Source organism: Mauremys reevesii, linkage group 1, assembly GCF_016161935.1.
Source record: "Mauremys reevesii isolate NIE-2019 linkage group 1, ASM1616193v1, whole genome shotgun sequence".
Taxonomy (NCBI): Eukaryota; Metazoa; Chordata; order Testudines; family Geoemydidae; genus Mauremys; species Mauremys reevesii.
In genome coordinates, this window is record NC_052623.1 from 276110395 (window position 1) to 276134430 (window position 24036).

At 41.6% G+C, this 24036-nt stretch overlaps 1 protein-coding gene across 6 annotated transcripts in view; it reads left to right on the forward strand.

Annotated features, from left to right (window-relative positions):
- ANKS1B (ankyrin repeat and sterile alpha motif domain containing 1B) overlaps positions 1 to 24036 on the forward strand; it is a 753186-nt gene that overhangs the window by 438514 nt on the left and 290636 nt on the right. For all 6 annotated transcript variants that reach the window (XM_039494857.1, XM_039494866.1, XM_039494872.1 and 3 more), the window contains one exon: positions 9018 to 9124. In XM_039494857.1, coding sequence (XP_039350791.1) covers positions 9018 to 9124 — 107 coding nt within the window. The remainder of the gene's footprint in view (positions 1 to 9017; positions 9125 to 24036) is intronic.

Sequence of the window (24036 nt, forward strand, 5' to 3'; positions counted from 1 at the left end):
CAGGAGAATACACAAAAATTGCTGGGTATTCTCCAGTTATCCGTTGCAGGGAGGGTAGCTCCCCTGATAAATGAAGCCCTCTTGGACCATGTGGAATACCCCAACTTTATTATCCCATACAGCAAAGCATTCTGAGAAACAGTATTATGTTCCTATGCAGAACTTTGAGTACTTTTACTCCCATCCAGCCCCTAACTCTCTTATGGTAACAGCAGTAAATGACAGGTCACAGCAGGGGAGATATAAATCCACCCCCAAGGACAAAGAATCTAAGAGGCTGGACTTGATGTGGACAAAAATTTAGCCAATTTCTCCATTCAGCAGAGTATTGAGATTTTTGATGTTTGGTTTTTGTTTTCAGAGTAAACTGATGAGACTTTACACTCATTTAAGAACTCCTAGGCTACTTTGAATTTGTTGGATGTTTATATCCCAGCCACAACGAGGCATCACTTATGCACATTAACAGCTATGGCAGCAATACCTCTCAAAGCAGTTTTTCCAACAGTCATCCTTTCCTGTAAGACAAAGATTTTTCCAGGAAGCGTCATAGGTCAGAAAGCAGGAGAGCTTCTGGGCCCAATTTCAACCAGCCAGTTCGCCCTCTTCCAATGCTGAGGAAGCAGCCATTTTGACTTGCATGTCCAGTACAGCATTGCAGTTGACCTCTCAATCCCTGTCTCAGTTCCAGGACAAGCTGTCTTGCTTTTCCAGTGCTTGGGACTCAGTAACCATGGACAAATGGGTCCTAAGCACCATGAGCTCAGGTTATGCCGTCCAATCTCCCCTTCTCATCCCCCTTATCCCATCTCTCTTCAGGGATCCCTCTCACAAGCCACTTATCCTTCAGCAGGTCCAGACCCTGTGTGCTTCAGGAGCTATCGAGGAGATCTCTCTGCAGCATTGAGGGATGAGAGTCTATTCCTGGTTCCCAAATCTAAGGGAGGAATGAGACCTATTCTCAATTTCTCCACAGACTCAACAAATACATCAAATATGTGTAGAAGCAGCAAAGAATCCTGTGGCACCTTATAGACTAACAGACGTTTTGCAGCATGAGCTTTTGTGGGTGAATACCCACTTCTTCGGATGCAAGTAGTGGAAATTTCCAGGGGCAGGTTTATATATGCAAGCAAGAAGCAAGCTAGAGATAACGAGGTTAGTTCAATCAGGGAGGATGAGGCCCTGTTCTAGCAGTTGAGTGAAAACCAAGGGAGGAGAAACTGGTTCTGTAGTTGGCAAGCCATTCACAGTCTTTGTTTAATCCTGAGCTGATGGTGTCAAATTTGCAGATGAACTGGAGCTCAGCAGTTACTGGTGAGAATATGCTTCAGGTTGGCAGGTTGTCTGTCACCCAAGGCCTGTGAAAGTGTGGGATCATTGTCCAGGATGGGTTGTAGATACCTGATGATGCGCTGGAGGGGTTTTAGCTGGGGACTGTATGTGATGGCCAGTGGAGTCCTGTTGGTTTCTTTCTTGGATGCAAGACAAACCCAAGTCCTCGCCCACAGACAACCTGCCAACCTGAAGCATATTCTCACCAGTAACTGCACACTGCACCATAGTAACTCTAACTCAGGAACCAATCCATGCAACAAGCCTCGATGCCAACTCTGCCCACATATCTACACCAGCGACACCATCACAGGACCTAACCAGATCAGCCACACCATCACCGGTTCATTCACCTGCACGTCCACCAATGTAATATATGCCATCATATGCCAGCAATGCCCCTCTGCTATGTACATCGGCCAAACTGGACAGTCTCTAAGGAAAAGGATAAATGGACACAAATCAGATATTAGGAATGGCAATATACAAAAACCTGTAGGAGAACACTTCAACCTCCCTGGCCACACAATAGCAGATCTTAAGGTGGCCATCCTGCAGCAAAAAAACTTCAGGACCAGACTTCAAAGAGAAAGCTCATGCTGCAAAACGTCTGTTAGTCTATAAGGTGCCACAGGATTCTTTGCTGCGTCTACAGAACCAGACTAACACGGCTACCCCTCTGATACATCAAATATGTGAGATTCCATATGGTCACTCTAGCAATGATTCTTCCTCAATTAAATAACAATAACTAGCTTGCTGCCCTGGATCTTCAGGATGCTGACTTCCATGTAGTCATTTTTCCCAAGTCACAGGAAATTTGTAAGGTTTGTAAGGTTTGTCCTGGCAAGTCAATATTATTAGTACACTGTGTTTCCCTTTGGCCTCTCCTGGGCTCCTTGAGTTTTTACCAATGGTAGTAGTGACTACATATTTCAGGAAGAGAGGAATTCATGTCTTCCTGTACCTGGACGATTGGTTAGTGAGGGGCAAGTTAAAAAAAAAAAGTCCTTTTGTGTGTTCAGTTCACATTATGTCTTTTCAATCATCTGGGCCTGATCTTGAACAACAGGAAGTCAATGTTAATACCAACCCTCCAAAATTTAGTTCATTAGAGCCCTACTAGATTTTATGAGCTCAAGTCTTGTAGTCAATCTTTAAGTAGACTCTGAGTCCCACCTCCTTCTGATACTGCCTGTGAGTCACCTGAGTGAAGTATACATCTGCAATCACACAAAAAAGAGACAATTATGCACCTGCACTATAACTATTGTTCTTCGAGATGTGGGTGCAGACATGTATTCCACAATCCACCCTCCCTTCTCTACAACAGAGTCTCAATTCTTGATGTTCAGTGCGAAGGAACTGAGGGGCTTCAGGGTGGCACGACCCTTAAATATCTAGGGGAAGGGCTAAGGGCCACAGGGCATAAGCACCACACCTGTGGGTATAGCTAGGCAAAGTTTTCTGGCTTTGATATGCTCAGTTCGTACACACCTGAGTGAAATACTCATCTGCACCAACCTCTCAAAGAATAACAGTTACAGTACAGGAAAGAAATTGTCATTTTTTAACAATTGAATTGATTTTTCTATTATGGGTTCTTATATGTGAAATGTTTAATCAGGTATTGCTTTTTAAATTTAGAAAAGTGGTAATTAATCTGTAATAACTATAATGGAAAAAATAATATACATTTTAATAAATATATACCACCAACAAAAATACTGGAAATTTAGGACTAATACCATTTTTGTGAATGTGTATGTGGTAGAAACAAATTTGTTAGTTTGAACAAATGTCAGTATATATTGATGGTACATAGGATGCTACCCATAAGCAAAATGTATTGAAAACCAGTTAATTACTCTATATTGGACCATATCTTATCCTCATGTGGCCTACTACTCTCCCCTCTTAGGATTTGTGTTGTCATTGGAGTTTCTGCCCTTATGTGTACTATATTCCCCTCCTCAAGAAGGGTATATAATATTAGCTAGTGCTGCTAAGATCAGCATTAATTCTTATCTGGATATCCGCATGGCTGTAACGGAAGCATTTTATGTAGACAGGTTTCAGAGTAGTAACCATGTTAGTCTCTAAGGTGCCACAATGACTCCTCATTGTTTTTGCTGATACAGAATAACAAATGTATTTGGGCATAAGCTTTCATGGGCTAAAACCCACTTCATCAGATGTATGGAATGAAAAATACAGTAAGCAGTATTTATATTACAGCATATAAAAAGATGGGAGTTTCTCTACCAAGTGGGGGGTCAGTGCTAATGAGGCCAATTCAATTAAGGTGGAAGTGGGCTATTCTCAACAGTTGATTACTTTTATAGTGCTAACGAGGCCAATGCAATCAAGGTGGATGTCGCCCATTTCCAACAGTTGACAAGAAAATGTGAGTATCAGCAGAAGAAAAATTACTTTTTGTAGTGACAATTCTTCAATAAAAAAACTTCAAAAACGGACTTCAACAAGAAACTGCAGAACTAGAATTAATTTGCAAACTGGACACTATCAAATTAGGCCTGAATAAAGACTGGGAGTGGTTGGGTCACTACAAAAAGTAATTTTCCCTCTGCTGATACTCACACCTTCTTGTCAACTGCTGGAAATGGGCAACATCCACCTTGATTGCATTGGCTTCGTTAGCACTACAAAAATAATCAACTGTTGAGAATAGGCCACTTCCACCTTAGTTGAATTGGGCTTGTTAGCACTGTCCCCCTACTTGGTAAGGCAACTCCCATCTTTTCATATATATACTGCTTACTGTATTTTTCACTCCATGCATCTGATGAAGTGGGTTTTAGCCCATGAAAGCTTATGCCCAAATAAATTGGTTAGTCTCTAAGGTGCCACAAGGACTCCTCGTTATTTTATGTAGCGTGGCTGCTATCACCTATTAATGCCTTCAGGCACAACCTTTACCAGAGCCCCATTCCAGCAAACTAGAGACAGAGCCGCAGATCCACAAAGGTGCTTAGGCACCTAAACCCTAGACATCTCTTCAATCCATAGAACTCCCACTCACTTTCTGCCTAATCATGTAGGTATCTAAACTCACTCAGCAACTAAATTTTGCTATAAAAGTTACCTAGTTACCTATGTTTCTGCCTCCAAGCATGAGTGCCACAGCCTCCCTCCAGGGATCTGGCCACATATCTCCTACCTAAGCCCCAGAGCAATTCACAAACTGGGGGATGATAGGTGGAGGAGCACCTCTCTCTCCCACGTGGCCTAATCTGCTAAGCATCTTCTCAACACCCCTACTATATTGGACTCTATTCAAAATCTGGCAACTGCAGCAGGAACAACCGCCACTGCCCATCTTATACATTTTAGCCCAATGGTTAGGGCTCTCACTGGGATGTGGGAGATCCAGGTTCAATTATCCTCTGCCAGATGGGGAGAAAAAATTTGAATAGGGGTGTTTTACATCTCAGGAGAGTGCTCTAACCACTGAGCTTTGGGATATTCTAATGTGGGGCTCCCACAGTCTTTCCTGTTGAAGCTCTTCCACTTTGGATAAAATAACTAAAAAGTCATTGAGCCAGGGAGAGTGACTCTACAGTCCAGTGGTCAGGCATTCACCTGGGAGGTGGGAGACTCAAGGTCCAGTCCCCCTGCTCCAGTGACTTTTTAATTATTCATCCAAAGTGGAACAGGACAGATAGATTGAATCCCATGTCAGCATATCCTATAGTTCAGTGGTTAGGGTACTCTCCTGAGCGGTAAGAGATGCCTGTTCAGAGTCTTTCTACCCATCAGCCAGAGAGGGGAATTGAACCCTGGTCTTCCATAACCCAGGTGAGTGCTCTAACTGCTAAGCTAAAAATGATTAGGTGGGCATGACCAGAACCACCTCCTCCATCTGATTTGTGTAGAACGAGGCAGGCACCTAACTCTTCACAAGAAATGACTTAAGTGCCTAAGCCACCTGGCTCCAAGAGAGGAGTTCCTGATGTGGATCACTAGCAGAGATAGGCTCTGGCCTGCAGCCTGGACTTAGGCACCTATATCTGTGATAGGGGTGAGGCTCAGTGTACGCACCTCTCATTGGCATCTCCAATTTGCCAGTATAGGTGGTTCCCTGCCTAGCATGCTAGCTTTTGTGGATCCTATTCTTAGGATCCCATCTCTCCCCATTCATTGTATAGGGAACCTAGGCACTTAACTCAGACTTCATGGATTGCCATGTGGTTCCATTGATTTAGTAGACACCTAAATGCTTAAGCCCCTTTGTAGATGTGGGGCAGAGATATTTCCACAAGTTCTCAGGAGGAAGACATAGTGCAAAATTCTCTGCTGATCTCAATCCAACAGTTAAGTCTCTTGGTGGACCCTGTACCTGGACAGAGCCAGTTGCAGGATCAGGAACATATCGAGCGATATAAATTAGTCATGAGGTGCAAGATAGTGAGGAAACAGATGGATGTGGCAAAGATGCACTGATTTGACATTCTGCAATACTGCAAAATGAGTCATAGGTTTTATCTATACTAAAAGAGTCCCCTGGTTCAAGGACATTGATTTAAAAATTGATTTAGTTAAACTAGTGCAAACCCCTAATGAAGACACACTGAAACCAGTTAAACCCTCACTTATATCAATTTGGTTTGTGTTATTAAATTACCAGTTTAGGTTAAATTGATATGAGCAAGGGTTAAGTGTTTCTAGATTAGGGATTTGCACCAGTGTAACTAGACCAGTTTTTAAATCTGTTTAGTTAAATTGATCAACTTTTCTGTTGTAGTCAAGGCAATAGCTCCTGTTACAGAAGAAGGAGAAGGCAGGTAATAGGAAAATGAGGCATGACTAGTAAAAAAAGAGGGCCTGCCCAGTGAGAAAGTCCCACTAAACCTAAACTATGGACTTGCAAATGTCCAGAAGTCAGTAACTGAACGGTGTAAGATAAAGCAGCAACCCCAGAGACAAGCTGTAAAATCTACCTGCACCACTGTCGATCTCTCTAACACTCCAGGCAGCACACACAATGGACATGGACTATCTGTGTGAGCCTCTCTATGGTTCCTTTGTGCAGTGCCCTGAGCACAGATAGTACACTAATGTACACGTTCCACAGCAGAATTGGTATTAATGTTGCATAATGGCCGTGTGAATAATGACAACAATTTATTTTAATAACTTGAACTCCAAAGGCCTTTATTTATGTTTCCTGGGTCATAACTAGGACTACATGTGCACAAAATATAAAAACTAAATTTTATTGTGTTTTGCTTCTTCCACAAAAAGTAAGACAGACCAAAAAAAAAAAAAAGATTTTGCCAGCAATTTCTATACAAATACAGCAAAAATTTAAAATAATCAAGTTCAGTCCTGCCCAGGAGTGAAATTACTATCATATATTTTGAGAAATACATTCACAGTGATATCAGGACTTTTATTAAGAATTATAAAAATTGTTGTTTGTACTATTTTTGTGTTTCTCCCAGCAGCATTAGTGCCAGGAGTCCAGCTAAAGAGATCTCAGAGAAAGAAATAAGAAGAAATTCCTCTGGGTAAACTAGTTCAGAATAAATCAGTGTGACATCATTATTGCTAGATGCAAATGCTGTGTATCATGGAGAGAAAGGGGATTTTCTGTTGTGTTTCTAGCCCTAGAAGGTCATAAGATATCATATCTTGAAATTTGAATGGGTCCAGGAGTGAAACTTGTCAAATGAAAAGTCATTGGTTTAAACACACGTTTTATTGGATTGTATAGCTAACAACACCTTTAACCGTTAAAATTCAGAGATGTTAAAATCTAACCAACTTTTTAATACACATGGTATAGCTTACTTTAATATTTAATTAAGCTTGGATGATGAAATTAGATTTGGTCATGATCTGGCAAATTAATGCATTGGTTCAAATGCTTATGCCTGTGCATATTCCCCCTGTTCCTGACTCTGTTCTGACTTACACAGTTGTGAATCAGCTGTAACACGTTTGGAGTCAATGAAATTATTCATGTGCAAAGCCAGTGGAAGTAAGGTGAACCATTATTTTCAATGCGACTCTGTACGAACATAGATGTTAGCACCAGTATATCTGTCTCGGGGCTGGAAGTTTGAGGGTGCCCTTTGTAATCAATAGGTGTCTTCCCATTGACTTCATTGGATGCTGAGTTGGGGCTTTAGTTGATCGTACTTTCTGATTCTCATACATGAGCAAAGTGCTGCAACATTTAGGTTGTAAATGCTGCAGGGGAATGTTTAAATTCAAACTATTTGCATTGATTTTGTTTGTGTGTGTGCCATGAAAACATGCTGGTTTAATATTAGGTTTAGTAAAAATAATTTCTAACAAAACCTAACATGGTCATCCAAAGTAATAGAAAGCTAGCCTACTGGCAAAAATTGTTGGCTTTAAATAATGCATCTGGTTAGTTCAAAGTTCAATGAAAGGAGGAAAGCCAAAGTCTAAGCACTTGAATAATGTAGTTCTTTTGCATTCAATTTATCATTTGTGTCTTTGACTTTTCCCTTCTATATTAAGAAAGAATACACAACCTCTCTGCCATTCATTCAGACTCACATCTGTTATTATTCAACATTCATTTTTTGAGAAAGGATCTGTACTTTCAATTTTACTTTGTTAAAAATATCCCTTTAACTGTTAATTTGAAATGGTAATCTTTCATGTTGAATCATAAATAAGCTAGAATGAAGGTTTTCTTGTGTCTAATAATATTTTACGGTTGAAAAATCCTGGAGATAGTAAACTAATTATTTTGACTAAAAGGTTGTTGCACAGTTTGTGTCTTGTGGAGGGTTACAGGAAAAACATTCTAAAATGTATTCATTTGTTGTTGGTTCATTAAAGAAAATGAATGATTATTTTCAGAATAATGTAAGTTGATCTACAGACCAGTATTTGTGTTGTATTTAAAAGGGAACATGTAGTAAACCATGCTATAGACTATGGTTAATGCTCTGCATTTCCTAATGTCTTTTGAAACGTAAAAAATCTACAACAAACAGATCTGTAATGCGTAACTGGTATGAAGATTCTATTCAGATTTAAGAGCTTTAGTTTGCTTTTGAATCTTTCTATTTTCTGCATTTGTTTTGACTGCTCTCATCATTCAAGATTGACACTTGGATGAGTGTGTAGGAGGAAGCAGCAGCAGCAGGCTTACAGCTTGCAGACAAAAAAAATCTGCCTTATCTGATGGCTATTATTGAAAATGCGAGGTGTAGCCTAGGCTGGGTAATGAAGGGGAGCGAGCGAGGGGGAGCAAGGAGCATGGAGCTGCATACTGATGAGTGTAGGAGTACTTGATAAAAAGAATTCTTGCTGCTGGCAGTGCATTGCTCATTGTGGAGTATTCCAACAATCTCATATAACGGCAAACAGCTTAGCTGACAGCTTGATATGCCTTTTTTTCCCCCACTCTGTGACGTTATGGTATATAGTAAAGATTAATAACTGAGAAATGTTGAGCTAGGATCAGATCATACTCTATAGACTGCCCTGTAAACTATGTTTTACTTCTGACTTTCTTCCTTGCTGAAAACATTAATCTGTCAAGCTGGCGGGCTCCTTTGATAACAACTTTTCCAGGAACATGATGTGGCAATGCCACCTCTCAGCCCAGGACTACCGCTACTATCCGGTGGATGGCTACTCATTGCTTAAACGCCTCCCTCTTCACCCTCTTACAGGACCCAGATGCCCTGTCCAGACAGTGGGACAATGGTTGGAAAATATTGGGCTACCTCAGTATGAGAACCACTTGCTGGCTAATGGATTTGATAATGTGCAATTTATGGTAAGAATCCTTCTCTGTATTGCTGTGTATAGGCACTGTGGCTGCTTTTTTTGTTTGTTTTCTCTGTCTGTGTTTCTTATGTGATCTTAAATAGCTTAGAACTATTCTGCTTTGCACTGAAATCTGGTAGTGCTTCAGTTTTCTACATACGGCTGAATCAATATGTAAGGTGTTCTCAGGATAAACTTCCAAAATATACATGTTATGAAATAATATCTATAACCAGGGACATGGCCAAGGAGAAGCTGGGGGTTAAGGTTCTCTCCCTCCTCCATATCAATCTCCAGGTTTTTTTAAAAAAGTGGAAATTCATAATACTTGTACACCATCATAGGGAGGGGGCAATCCCCCCGTATGTAAAGGTTTGGCCACACCCCTATCTGTAGTACATCACATGGTATTACTTTTATTTAAACATTAGCACCAAGTTAATTAGATAGCATGACATGCCATTGTTACAGGAAGATGTATTTTAATTATGGATAATTATTGAACAAATTGTGCCAACTCTAACTTATTCTGGATGTCTTAGTAAAGTGGGGTTGTTTGGGGTTTTTTACGTAATCAATTTATGTGATTCACTTGTTTGAACAGGGAAGCAAGAGTATTCCTTTAAATGGATACCAAAAACTTTCCTAGCTTAACTATAAATATTTCATTGAGGTGAAAAAAAGGACCAAATTATTTCAGATACCTTAGAATCTAGGGTATCCACATATGATATGGATGACAAACCTCATGTATACAATCTTTCCACTTGAAATTAATATGGCTAAGGGAGGAAGGTAATCTATACAATTGCTACATAACCATGAATATACCTCTTCCAATGTTTATAATTTTTATTTGTGGTAAAACTACTCACCATACTTGTTGTACAGTACCAGATCTCATCACATTATTCTTTGTCCCTAATTAAGGTATTTTTCTCTGTAAATATTTTCATCCTTGGATAGCTCCAGAGCTACTATATTAACGAACAGCTTACATACAGTATATAAGATGTACAAGTGGACTTTGTCATGAATATGTTATGATTACAAAGGCATATTTGTACATCAGTCAGATTTTCCCCATTTAACTTTTTTTTTTGCCGGTACTAATGTACACTTGTGGGTTATTGATAAGAAAATTGTGAAAGACCCATCTATTTTTATTTCCATATGTATTTTTTATTTTTCTTCCTGCCTCTACATGGCTGCTGTGTGTTCTTTTGCTTATACCAACAAAAATCTTAGCAGTTTTTGCTCCTTTTTTAAATGTTCTTGATTTTAAAAGCAGAAAAATTAGACCCAAATAAAAAATAAAATAAAAAAAACACAAATGTAATTTGTAGGCTTCATCCATCCAATAAAATTTCTTAAATCAATTTCATTGTAGCGAAACTTGCAACCACTAGTATCTTACATATTCTGTAGCTTTAGAATGACTAAAGCCGATAAGCATAAGTCATAAAAAGATTACAAAAGGGAAAATGTTCACGAGGGGCAGTAGATGGCATAACAAATGTGTAGAGGTGCACCCACCACAAGTAAACAGTGAGCCAGTAGGAGCTAGAGAAATTGACTCGGATTGCTTTCCAAACATTTACTAAAGCTGTAGGGCCTGATCCAAAGTCCATTGGAGTCAATGTGGACACTGTCATTGACTTCAGTGGGCAAGCCCTAAATTGCTCATTGACATAATTATGTAAATGTACCTATTTCGGTATGAAGTTCTTTTAATAAATACCCAAACCAAACTTTTTCAGGTACCATGTCGGTGAATTTATAGCGTGGGTGTTTGTGTGGTAACCATAGCATTCTGGTCAGCTTAGTCTACTAGTTCTTTTCTAATTTAGTTTCTTCTTGAATACATATTCCAGGTAAAACATACAGTTTCCACTGATGTTATCTGGAGTTCGGTGCATGTATGAATAAGAGATTAGACCCCTACATTGAATCTAGTAATTAAACATATTGCTGTGAAATAATGTTGTAATGAAACAATAATGATATAATAACTTTTCAGTATTTACAGTAATTTGATATGCTATGGTTTGGGCCACAATATATCAAATATTTTATTGCAGCAAAAAAGTGATCATAAAATCATAATTTGCTGGTTTATATATTATTCTTTTGCATACATCATCATTACATAATGTAAGAGGCTTCTCCTGGCATAATTCAAAAAAAATTTATTGTCACTAAAATACTTTCATTTCTGTCCAAAATTATAGAAGAAAATTAAACCTGGAATATAGATATTTAAATTGGAGAATAAAGGTCTGTTAAGGTAATAGGAAAAATTAGATATCTATTAACCTTAAATGTGCTGTGTTACATTTTTCTATAATATCAGAAAATTGTTTACTTTAATTAAAATTGTTCACATATTCATCTATTTTATGTAAGCTTATTTATTCTGTTGTAGACTTGGCTAAAATCAGTTGGCTGTCTGCTTTTGAACAATATTATTGTTTTAATTCAATGAAAAATCAGTTAGACATGTCTGTTCTTCATTCTGTACCATATTTCTGCTTTTGTTTTTCTGAAAGCACATTCTGACCTGCATTTATTCATCTTGTTGCCTAAGCAACAGCCACTGCACTCCTATTATATATGATGTAGTAGTACAAGTCTTACTAAATGTTTAGAACAAGAAAGGGAATATCATGATGATATAATTAATGTTAGAAATATCATACCATATCTGAGAACAAATATATTATATTTAGGCAACTCTCAGCAGCAAAATTCTACTAATTAAATTAACATTCTGGTAACTAAGGTAATTTTTAGATAAAAGGATTTCATGCTAAATAATTAATTAGATTCATAGAAATTATATCCTTAGGTTTATTCTCCCTTCAGTGTGCAGGGAAGATAGGCACTTAACTACCATTAGAATTAAGAAGATTTACTCTCTCAATATTCTGTGCATGGACTCAAGAAATAAACTCTTTACCTATAAACTTTAACGTCTGAATTATTCTTTTCCAGTAGTTGTCAGTTCACGTAGGAGTTGTTACAATTGTTTTAAAATGTAGCATTTAAAATCAGTATTTGAAAAATTGCTCTTGCTTTTCTTACCAAACCTGTTTCTTTTTTTAGAGTATTTGTGCACATAGCAAGAAAAATTCCTCTCATATTATTATTATAATAATAGAGCAGCAGCCATGTAACATTTAGTGGGACATACATAGGTTCAGTACCAAGACTTGGCTCATAGCCACTTGTAGAGATAGAATCATGCTCAAACATATCCAGTCATTATTATTATTATTATTATTATTATTATTATTATTATTATTGTAATTTGTCAAACAAAGGGTTGTTGTATCCTTTTGGATGTACAAACTTGCAGTAAAAGTTTGGTACAGTGCTGTGGAAGTGTTGTAGAGACACTGATAACAGAGAAAATCTGACAATGTGAAGATTCATTTGCAATTAAACTGACTCCCAGACAGAGGAGGATTTATATCCTGACAATCAGACCAGTACAACTATGTTGTCTGGATCTAAGTGATGAGGAGACCAAATGAACTAATGGACACCCTAATGAATGGATGAAAAATATGAGAGATCATAGGATAGTTTGTTGGTTGGTGTCCTTGCATATGTCTGTTTATAACTTTGGAGATGGATCATAGACACTTTCATTGTAGATTAGGGAGATGGATGCCCACAGACAGTTGCAACAGATCAGCTCATGGTATCTACTGGGGACTAGTTCTGACTGAGGGTTGCATATGACCATGCATTTATACATTTTCCTAATAATTTAAGTTCAAATGTTTAAGTCATATCACTTGCTTAATATTACAATCTGACCAAATTGAGTTATCTGAGACCTATAAACATTATGTGAGAGGAATGTGTACCAGACCACCAAAAAGAGGCAGAGTTCATAGAAAAATATGGGACATTTGATTTGTTGGACAAATTATTTTTATCTTCCAACACTTACTGTTCACTAGTATCCAAACATTTAACACTCCATTAACTTGAATTGGCATTTTGACTCTGGAACAATGGTTTGCCCAACGTTTTATCCTTCTACTACTTATATACATGGGCCCCTATTTGTCCAGATACTTACATGGCCTCCAACACCATAGTATTTGGCATCTCCCAAATATTGAGGAGATATATTGAGGAGAGCCAAATATCAGGCTGCCTAGAACCAGACAGATGTTTTTAAAATATATTTCTATAAATCAAATAATGTTATCAGGTGTAAATGCAATATATTTTCTCTTTACCGTTTTCAACCCTTGCTCATTTTCAAAGGAGTAAAAATCAAGCATATCAAGATTAAGGGGTGACATGATAGTGGTCTTCAAATACTTGAAAGGTTCCATAAAAAAGACGGAGAAAAGTTGTTCTCTCTTGCCACAGAGGCCAGGTCAAGAGGCATTGGGTTCAAACTACAGCATAGCAGAGTGAGATTAAATCTCAGGAAAAACTTCAGTAAGAACAGTAGGACAATGGAACAGACGGGCCTAGGGAAGATGTGGAAGCTCCTTCACAGGAGGTTTTCAAAGGGAGGCCAGATAGCCATCTGTCTTGGATGGTTTAGACACAACAAATCCTGCATCTTGGCAGGGGGATGGACTAGATGACCCTTGCTGTCTCTTCTAACCCTATGATTCTATCTGAATAATCTAAACTCAGTTTTAGTGCAGTTTGCAATATGGAATAGTTAATTTTAGACACAGATTACTTTATATACAGTTACTCTCAAAATATGTAACTTAAATGCAATTATTTAATAGGGTCTACTTGTGTGACTAGGAAAATCAGGATTGGGCACTAATATCATTACTAGTTTAGGTAATGTGCTACAAGAGTGCATTGAGCTAAAAATATGCACTACTCTGAGGGCTGGTCTACACTGTGGGGGAATCGATCTAAGATACGCAACTTCAGCTATGCTATTCGCGTAGCTGAAGTCGAAGTATCTTAGTTCGACTTACCTGGCCGTCCTCACGGTGGCAAGTCGACTGCTGCGGCTCTCCCCTCAACTCCGCTTACTCCTCCTGCCGAGGTGGAATCTAGACAAGACGCAATAAATCGATCCCCGATAGATCGATTACTACCCGCCGATCCGGCGGGTAGTGTAGACGTGGCCTAAGAAAGAGGGATAGGGATAACTACCTTCACTTCTGTGTGTAAGCACAATTAGGTGTCACCACTGTGTTGATTAAAAAGAGTGAAAAATTTGAGACCACATGTTTAAAGAATTTTCTTGTTGTCCATAAGTATTGGTGTACACGAAATTAACAGCAAGTATTTTCTGTGAAAGCTGAGTCGAAACAACTGAAATTCAATTAACAGAATATATTCAAGCATGACTCTCTAGCGTGGCAAAAAGAACTGGAGACTGATTCTGCTCCCATTGAATAATAACAATACCTAGCTCTTGTACAATTCCTTTTGTAATAATAGGTTCTAGAGCTGTAGTTTTCAATCTACGGTCCGCAGACCCCTGGGGGTCCACAGACTATGTCTAAGATTTCCAAAGGGGTCCACACCTCCATTTGAATTTTTGTAGAGGTCTGCAAATGAAAAAAGTTTGAAAACCACTGATTTAGAGTATTGATCAATGAGACATCAAATCAGGCCTGCCGACAGCAATTCTGGGCCCCAGGGCAGAACAGTCAATGGGCCCCCAGCCTGCGCAGATGCGGTCCGCCTGACATTTGGGTGGTGCTGCGCCTGTGCTGGCTGGTGCCCAGCGACCTGCTGGCACCTGCGCTGGCTGGTGCCCAACGAGTTGCCAGCTGCGCTGCTGGGCACACCCTTCCGGCATGGCCAGGGCTTCCACATGGCGACCCTGCTGCCTTCGCTGCTGCCAGTACTGCCCCGCATGCGCCTAGGAGCTCTCCAGAGGCGACTAGTGGGAGGGACACAAAGGGGGGACACCAGCTAAGGGGGGAAATGTGACCCCTCCTATGTGACCTCCCACGTGACTCCTTCCCGCCCCAAGCCCGGGGCACCTGTGCTCTCCCCGTTCCCGCCTCCCCAACCCACGTTACCTGAGCAGGGGGGCTCTGTCCTCCTGTGCCAGCCCAGCTTCCCCGGCTATGCAGCTGCTCTTCTGGCAGCCAGGCTCTGGAGCCACTCGTGGATGCTGCCCGGTGCAGCACAGGAGCTGCCTGGGAGAGTGTCTGGCTGCAGCAGGAGGCTGCCTCCTCAGGCTCAGCTTCAGGTGACTGTGGTCAAGCAAGCCGGAGCCCCCTCCCCAGCATGCTCAGAGTCGGCTCCTATCACCAGAAGCTTAGCTTGGGCAGGGAGAGGGTTGCCACTGTCACCGCTCTCTGCCTTGCCCAGGCTTAGCTTCTGAGGACAGGAGCTGACTCTGAGCAAGCCAAGGAGGGCTCCGGCTCACTTGGCCACTGTCCCTAGACAAGCTGAGCCCTAGGGCAGCCACTGCACTACACCAGGCAGTGTGGCCGGAAAAGGAGAGGCTCTGGCCCTGCCTCTTCCTCTCCCCAGCCGGGGCTGGCTGCTGTGTTGAGTGCCCCAAGCACGTGTCTGGGGAAGGCGGGTGGCCAACCCTTCCCCACCCCGACCCCCCAGTGTCGCCCCTGAGCCCTGCAGCCTGCCCAGGCGATTTAAAAGGGCCCAGGGCTCCCGGCCACTGCCGCCACTACAGTGGCAGCAGTGGTGGCTAGGGGGCCTTGGGCAATTGCCCCCTTTGCCCCCGCTGTCGGCAGGCCTGCATCAAGTGGTCAATCTCAACTGGTTTATTAATCAAAGATTAGACATCTAGGATTAATTAGCATGAATATAGAAAGGTAGTATATACCGATTTGGGGTCCAGGTTTGTCCACTTGTACTGGTCCACATTGTTAATATTTTCATGTATATTTATACATTACTTGGTAACCTCATAACACAGTTTGTGGTTGGCTGCATTACTGAGCATTATCCAATTATCATCAAATGTCAACATATTCCATTATGCTCTAAATTTCTGGTTACAAAGAATCATAACAACTTTTAGCCTATTTAACAGGAGCTTAACATGAGTTTAAAACGAGTGCCTTAACGAATCATTTCATTTTGCTCTTTGCGGTTGGTTACATACTCAAATTTAACATTTTCTGCAAGGTGAATTGCATTATTTTGCTAGCAGTTTCCCATTTCTCCTTTTACAATGTGTCTACCTGCTTCTCCCTTTCTTGTGGTTTTGGTTAATTTGTTATTCACTTAGCAAAAAAACAACCTTAAGCAGCTGCAAAAACAGGTTATAAACGGGTCATGCCCTTAGAGACATTTCTGTTCTGTCAGTAGTATATTTTACGAGCATTTATATACCAATATAAAGTCAAATATATCTTTTAGTTCTTGTGACAAAACTTATGAGGGATTCTGGAAATGCTTAGGCCTACATGACATTTTCATCTGTAGAGCTCACAGCACTTTACAAAGGCAGGTAAGAACCAGTCTCCCAGTTTTACAGATAAGGAAACTGAAGTACAGGGAGATGAAGTAGCTTGCCCTGTGTCACCCAGCAGGCCAGATACAGAGCCAGGAACAGACCCCAGCTCTCCTGAATCTCAGTCCAGTGTTCTTTCCTCTAAGCCAGCAGTTCTCAAACTGTAGATCGGGACCCCAAAGTGGGTTGCGACCCTGTTTTAATGGGGTTGCCAGGGCTGGCATTACACTTACTACCTGGAGACCAAAGCCCAAGCCCCACTGCCAAAGGCCAAAACTTATTCACGAGCCCCGCCACCCAGATCCGAAGCTGAAGGCCAAGGGTTTCAGCCTTGGATGGCAGGGCTTAAGTTACAGGCCCCCTGCCTGGGACTGAAGCCCTTGAGCTTCGGCTTTGTCTCCCCCCACCACCACCTGGTGCAATGGGACTTGGGCAGGCTCAGGCTTTGGTCCCCCCTCCTGGGGTCGTGTAGTAAGTTTTGTTGTCAGAAGGGGGTCAAAGAGCAATGAAGTTCGAGAACCCCTGCTCTAAGCCACACTTGTCTTCCACAGTGACATATGGTCATTGAAGTCAATGACAACATTCCCAGGGCTCAGAAGTGACTCTACCTGGAACCAGAGGCGGCTCCAGGCACCAGCACAGCAAGAGTGTGCCTGGGGCGGCAAGCCACAGGGGGTGGCCTGCTGGTCGCTGTGAGGGCAGCAGGCAGGTGGCTCTCGGCGACACACCTCTGGGAGGTCCGCCAGTCCCGCGGCTTCGGCGGCAGGGATGCCGATGGTGCAACACCAGCGGACCGCCCGCAGGCGTGCTGCCGAATCTGCGTGACCAGCGGACTGCCCACAGGCGCACCGCCAAAAGCCACCTGCCTGCCATGCTTGGGGCGGCAAAAAACATAGAGCCGCCCCTGCCTGAGAGATACTGTAATCAAGGCAGAGTAGATAACTATCCCCCTACAAAATAAAAGTAGGTAATATGAGGGAAAAGCTGGGTGTGCCAGCTTAAGCTGCTGCTTAAGGAGTGGAAGTGAAAAATAAATCTAAAATAAAAAAGAGAGACTACAAAGCATGAACAGGTAGTAAAAGCAGCAAAGGACATTAAGAGAAAAATTAAGCAAGCAAAATGATGTCATACTAACTAGGGAATTAAAATGAAATAAGAAAAACTATAAAAATATGACAAAGTTAAAACAAATATTAAGGAAAATATATGACTGCTGCTAAGTTGAGATAATACAAGACACTGAGAATGTTCTGAAATACTGGAGAGTTATTTTGCTTTTTTTGCATAAAGAATAAAGTAGCAGGCTGAGTGAAATACAGTAAGTGTTAATGAAGACCACTGGGATATTAGGGACACAGAATTTACAGGAGACAGATAAAAGAATACTTAGATAATTAAAACATGAATCATCAGGGTCAGATGATATTTGTCCAAGGGTTCTTAAGAAATTGGCAGAGGAAATATGAGATCTATTGGCAATCATCACTGAGAATTTATATGGAAGAAGTGAGGGACTATAGGACTAGCAAAAATGCAAAATAGGACCAAGATTCATTTCAGAGTGCAGGATTGCACTCGGGGTACACAGTCACACTTTACTGATCTATTTGCACTGAACCCTTCTCACTGGGACAATCTGGTGCACCATCCCAGCAGGAAATTGGTAGCAACATTATTACCACTACATAGCTACTGCCAGTAGTATTGGGCTTGATGGTGAGGGACGGGAGGAGAGGATAGTATGTAGCAGAAGGAAAAGATTTATTGTACCAGAGACAGTCCCTCTCATCAGTAAGACAAGCAAGCATTACCTCTATCAAAGCCAGTTCAAACATCAAGCAGAGGGAGAAGCTATGGAGAAGGGCCTGCCCATAGCTAAGGGAAATAGGGGAAATTGTGACATGACCCTTTTAAAATAATTTTCTTTCTTCACATACCTTTATTTACTGCACACCTTGCTAGGAATACTGAATTATTAATTTACTCATGGGCTTATCTAAGTTTTCACAAACATTAACAAATGTTTTCATAACACTCCAGTGAAATGAGGGAGTATTATCCCCATTTTACAGATGGGGAGCTAAGGCACAAAGAAATTCAGGTCAAAAGTGTCCAATAATTTTAGGTGCCCAATGTGAGACATTCAGGACCTGATTTTTCAGAGCACTTAATGTTATATGGCACTTTATATGTTCAAAGCACAGCTCCCATTGACTTCAGTTGTAGATATGAGTGCTTAGCACTTCTGCATATCAAACTGTAGGGTCCCAAATTCGGCATCCAAATGTGGAATACACAAATATTATTGACCATTTGTGATAAGTTTGGTTTAAGTGACTTGCTGAGCATCGAATAGGAGCTCATTGGCAGAGACAAGGATAGAGCCTCATTATCTAGGATATCATGCAATAACCTTACCATGAAACTATCCTTTCTCTTCCTGGAATCTCCTGCCTCATTCACTAAACACCTTCCAACTTCTGCAACAAATGAGGCAGGTGTCCTACAGATAACAGCCTCTTTTATTACACAATCCTGATTCATCTTCAGAGCAAATCTAGCCTGTACCCTGAATGAGGCAAGGGTCCAGTGAGGAAAAAATAGTATGTGATCATGTAATTAATTAGACTGTAGTATAATGTATACATGCAACCAGGCTGAATTAATGCTGCACTGGTAACCTTAATTCTAGCATTTCCTAACTTGAAAGCTTGACTTTGCAATCTTTATAACGCTCTTTTACTTCATTTTTGTGTGACGTTACCTAGGTTTTTAAAAAAGCAAACTTAAAAAAAACGCATATATTTCATCCTGTAGCATCATAGTTAGACCTACAGGGTTCATAACCAGGGCTGGAACCTTTAGATCCACTATTCAGACTTCCACCACTTGAGCTAACAGAATAATGAATAGCAATAGTAGGTTGTCATCTTTTGTGTGGACCAGCACTAAAGGAGGATGAGACACATTGCCAGTGTGGTTTACAGTTATTTGCTGACAGTAGAGGAATGGTTGAGACTCAGGAATCTTGGGTTCTATTCCATGCTCTGGAGGGGAGTGTGCTCTAGTGATCACAGACCTTTGTGCCTGTTATCCCCAAGCTTGACCCATTCTATCCCATCCCCTCCAACCTGACCCTGTCCCAGTCCTGTTGCTTCCCCGTCCAAGTCTCATTATCCTTTCCTTCCCAGTCTTAGTCTCCCCTCCTCAGACTTCTCTTCCAAGTCCCAGTCTGCTTGCCAAGCCACTAGCTCCCTTTTCTCTCCCCAGGCTCCTCCTCCTCCTCTCTCTCTCTCTCTCACACACACACACTTTCTCAGTCTCCTTGTTCAGGCAGTCCCAGTTAACCCCCTTTCCCCCAGCAATTTGTCTGATCTCAGTGTCCCTCCTTCCGAACTGGCTCCCAGTCTCCATCACCCCCATTTCCCTCACCAGCTCTGAGGCCCAGTCTCCTTGCCCAATCAATCCCAGTGCTCTCCTTGGCTCCTACTCTCCCCATAATTGCCCCCATGAGAGACTGAGACTGGGGGTATGTCTACACTTTGAATTGGGAGTGCAGTTCCCAGTTCAAGGAGATATACTCACTCTAGATCTGATCGAGCAAGTGCACTAAAACTACCGGATAGCCACAGCAGTGCAAGTGATGCGAGGGGCCAGCTGCCCCAAGTATACACCCGTCTGAGATGCTAGGCATGTACACAGGGAAGCTAGCCCCTCCGACTACTTGCACTGCCACAGCTAAACTCTAATTGTAGTGCACTAGCTTGATCAGAGCTCACGTGGTACATGGGATTCCTGATCTTAGTTCCACTGCCTGGCTCCACCCTGGCTTGGAAAAGCAATTACAGGGAAAGCTGTCTTCATCTCTTTTCCCTTCCCCACCCCGACCCCCCAGTGTCGCCCCTGAGCCCTGCAGCCTGCCCAGGCGATTTAAAAGGGCCCAGGGCTCCCGGCCACTGCCGCCACTACAGTGGCAGCAGTGGTGGCTAGGGGGCCTTGGGCAATTGCCCCCTTTGCCCCCGCTGTCGGCAGGCCTGCATCAAGTGGTCAATCTCAACTGGTTTATTAATCAAAGATTAGACATCTAGGATTAATTAGCATGAATATAGAAAGGTAGTATATACCGATTTGGGGTCCAGGTTTGTCCACTTGTACTGGTCCACATTGTTAATATTTTCATGTATATTTATACATTACTTGGTAACCTCATAACACAGTTTGTGGTTGGCTGCATTACTGAGCATTATCCAATTATCATCAAATGTCAACATATTCCATTATGCTCTAAATTTCTGGTTACAAAGAATCATAACAACTTTTAGCCTATTTAACAGGAGCTTAACATGAGTTTAAAACGAGTGCCTTAACGAATCATTTCATTTTGCTCTTTGCAGTTGGTTACATACTCAAATTTAACATTTTCTGCAAGGTGAATTGCATTATTTTGCTAGCAGTTTCCCATTTCTCCTTTTACAACGTGTCTACCTGCTTCTCCCTTTCTTGTGGTTTTGGTTAATTTGTTATTCACTTAGCAAAAAAACAACCTTAAGCAGCTGCAAAAACAGGTTATAAACGGGTCATGCCCTTAGAGACATTTCTGTTCTGTCAGTAGTATATTTTACGAGCATTTATATACCAATATAAAGTCAAATATATCTTTTAGTTCTTGTGACAAAACTTATGAGGGATTCTGGAAATGCTTAGGCCTACATGACATTTTCATCTGTAGAGCTCACAGCACTTTACAAAGGCAGGTAAGAACCAGTCTCCCAGTTTTACAGATAAGGAAACTGAAGTACAGGAGATGAAGTAGCTTGCCCTGTGTCACCCAGCAGGCCAGATACAGAGCCAGGAACAGACCCCAGCTCTCCTGAATCTCAGTCCAGTGTTCTTTCCTCTAAGCCAGCAGTTCTCAAGCTGTAGATCGGGACCCCAAAGTGGGTTGCGACCCTGTTTTAATGGGGTTGCCAGGGCTGGCATTACACTTACTACCTGGAGACCAAAGCCCAAGCCCCACTGCCAAAGGCCAAAACTTATTCACGAGCCCCGCCACCCAGATCCGGCTGAAGGCCAAGGGTTTCAGCCTTGGATGGCAGGGCTTAAGTTACAGGCCCCTGCCTGGGACTGAAGCCCTTGAGCTTCGGCTTTGTCTCCCCACCACCACCTGGTGCAATGGGACTTGGGCAGGCTCAGGCTTTGGTCCCCTCCTGGGGTCGTGTAGTAAGTTTTGTTGTCAGAAGGGGGTCAAAGAGCAATGAAGTTCGAGAACCCCTGCTCTAAGCCACACTTGTCTTCCACAGTGACATATGGTCATTGAAGTCAATGACAACATTCCCAGGGCTCAGAAGTGACTCTACCTGGAACCAGAGGCGGCTCCAGGCACCAGCACAGCAAGAGTGTGCCTGGGGCGGCAAGCCACAGGGGGTGGCCTGCTGGTCGCTGTGAGGGCAGCAGGCAGGTGGCTCTCGGCGACACACCTCTGGGAGGTCCGCCAGTCCCGCGGCTTCGGCGGCAGGGATGCCGATGGTGCAACACCAGCGGACCGCCCGCAGGCGTGCTGCCGAATCTGCGTGACCAGCGGACTGCCCACAGGCGCACCGCCAAAAGCCACCTGCCTGCCATGCTTGGGGCGGCAAAAAACATAGAGCCGCCCCTGCCTGAGAGATACTGTAATCAAGGCAGAGTAGATAACTATCCCCCTACAAAATAAAAGTAGGTAATATGAGGGAAAAGCTGGGTGTACCAGCTTAAGCTGCTGCTTAAGGAGTGGAACTGAAAAATAAATCTAAAATAAAAAAGAGAGACTACAAAGCATGAACAGGTAGTAAAAGCAGCAAAGGACATTAAGAGAAAAATTAAGCAAGCAAAATGATGTCATACTAACTAGGGAATTAAAATGAAATAAGAAAAACTATAAAAATATGACAAAGTTAAAACAAATATTAAGGAAAATATATGACTGCTGCTAAGTTGAGATAATACAAGACACTGAGAATGTTCTGAAATACTGGAGAGTTATTTTGCTTTTTTTGCATAAAGAATAAAGTAGCAGGCTGAGTGAAATACAGTAAGTGTTAATGAAGACCACTGGGATATTAGGGACACAGAATTTACAGGAGACAGATAAAAGAATACTTAGATAATTAAAACATGAATCATCAGGGTCAGATGATATTTGTCCAAGGGTTCTTAAGAAATTGGCAGAGGAAATATGAGATCTATTGGCAATCATCGCTGAGAATTTATATGGAAGAAGTGAGGGACTATAGGACTAGCAAAAATGCAAAATAGGACCAAGATTCATTTCAGAGTGCAGGATTGCACTCGGGTACACAGTCGCACTTTACTGATCTGTTTGCACTGAACCCTTCTCACTGGGACAATCTGGTGCACCATCCCAGCAGGAAATTGGTAGCAACATTATTACCACTACATAGCTACTGCCAGTAGTATTGGGCTTGATGGTGAGGGACGGGAGGAGAGGATAGTATGTAGCAGAAGGAAAAGATTTATTGTACCAGAGACAGTCCCTCTCATCAGTAAGACAAGCAAGCATTACCTCTATCAAAGCCAGTTCAAACATCAAGCAGAGGAGAAGCTATGGAGAAGGGCCTGCCCATAGCTAAGGGAAATAGGGAAATTGTGACATGACCCTTTTAAAATAATTTTCTTTCTTCACATACCTTTATTTACTGCACACCTTGCTAGGAATACTGAATTATTAATTTACTCATGGGCTTATCTAAGTTTTCACAAACATTAACAAATGTTTTCATAACACTCCAGTGAAATGAGGGAGTATTATCCCCATTTTACAGATGGGGAGCTAAGGCACAAAGAAATTCAGGTCAAAAGTGTCCAATAATTTTAGGTGCCCAATGTGAGACATTCAGGACCTGATTTTTCAGAGCACTTAATGTTATATGGCACTTTATATGTTCAAAGCACAGCTCCATTGACTTCAGTTGTAGATATGAGTGCTTAGCACTTCTGCATATCAAACTGTAGGGTCCCAAATTCGGCATCCAAATGTGGAATACACAAATATTATTGACCATTTGTGATAAGTTTGGTTTAAGTGACTTGCTGAGCATCGAATAGGAGCTCATTGGCAGAGACAAGGATAGAGCCTCATTATCTAGGATATCATGCAATAACCTTACCATGAAACTATCCTTTCTCTTCCTGGAATCTCCTGCCTCATTCACTAAACACCTTCCAACTTCTGCAACAAATGAGGCAGGTGTCCTACAGATAACAGCCTCTTTTATTACACAATCCTGATTCATCTTCAGAGCAAATCTAGCCTGTACCCTGAATGAGGCAAGGGTCCAGTGAGGAAAAAATAGTATGTGATCATGTAATTAATTAGACTGTAGTATAATGTATACATGCAACCAGGCTGAATTAATGCTGCACTGGTAACCTTAATTCTAGCATTTCCTAACTTGAAAGCTTGACTTTGCAATCTTTATAACGCTCTT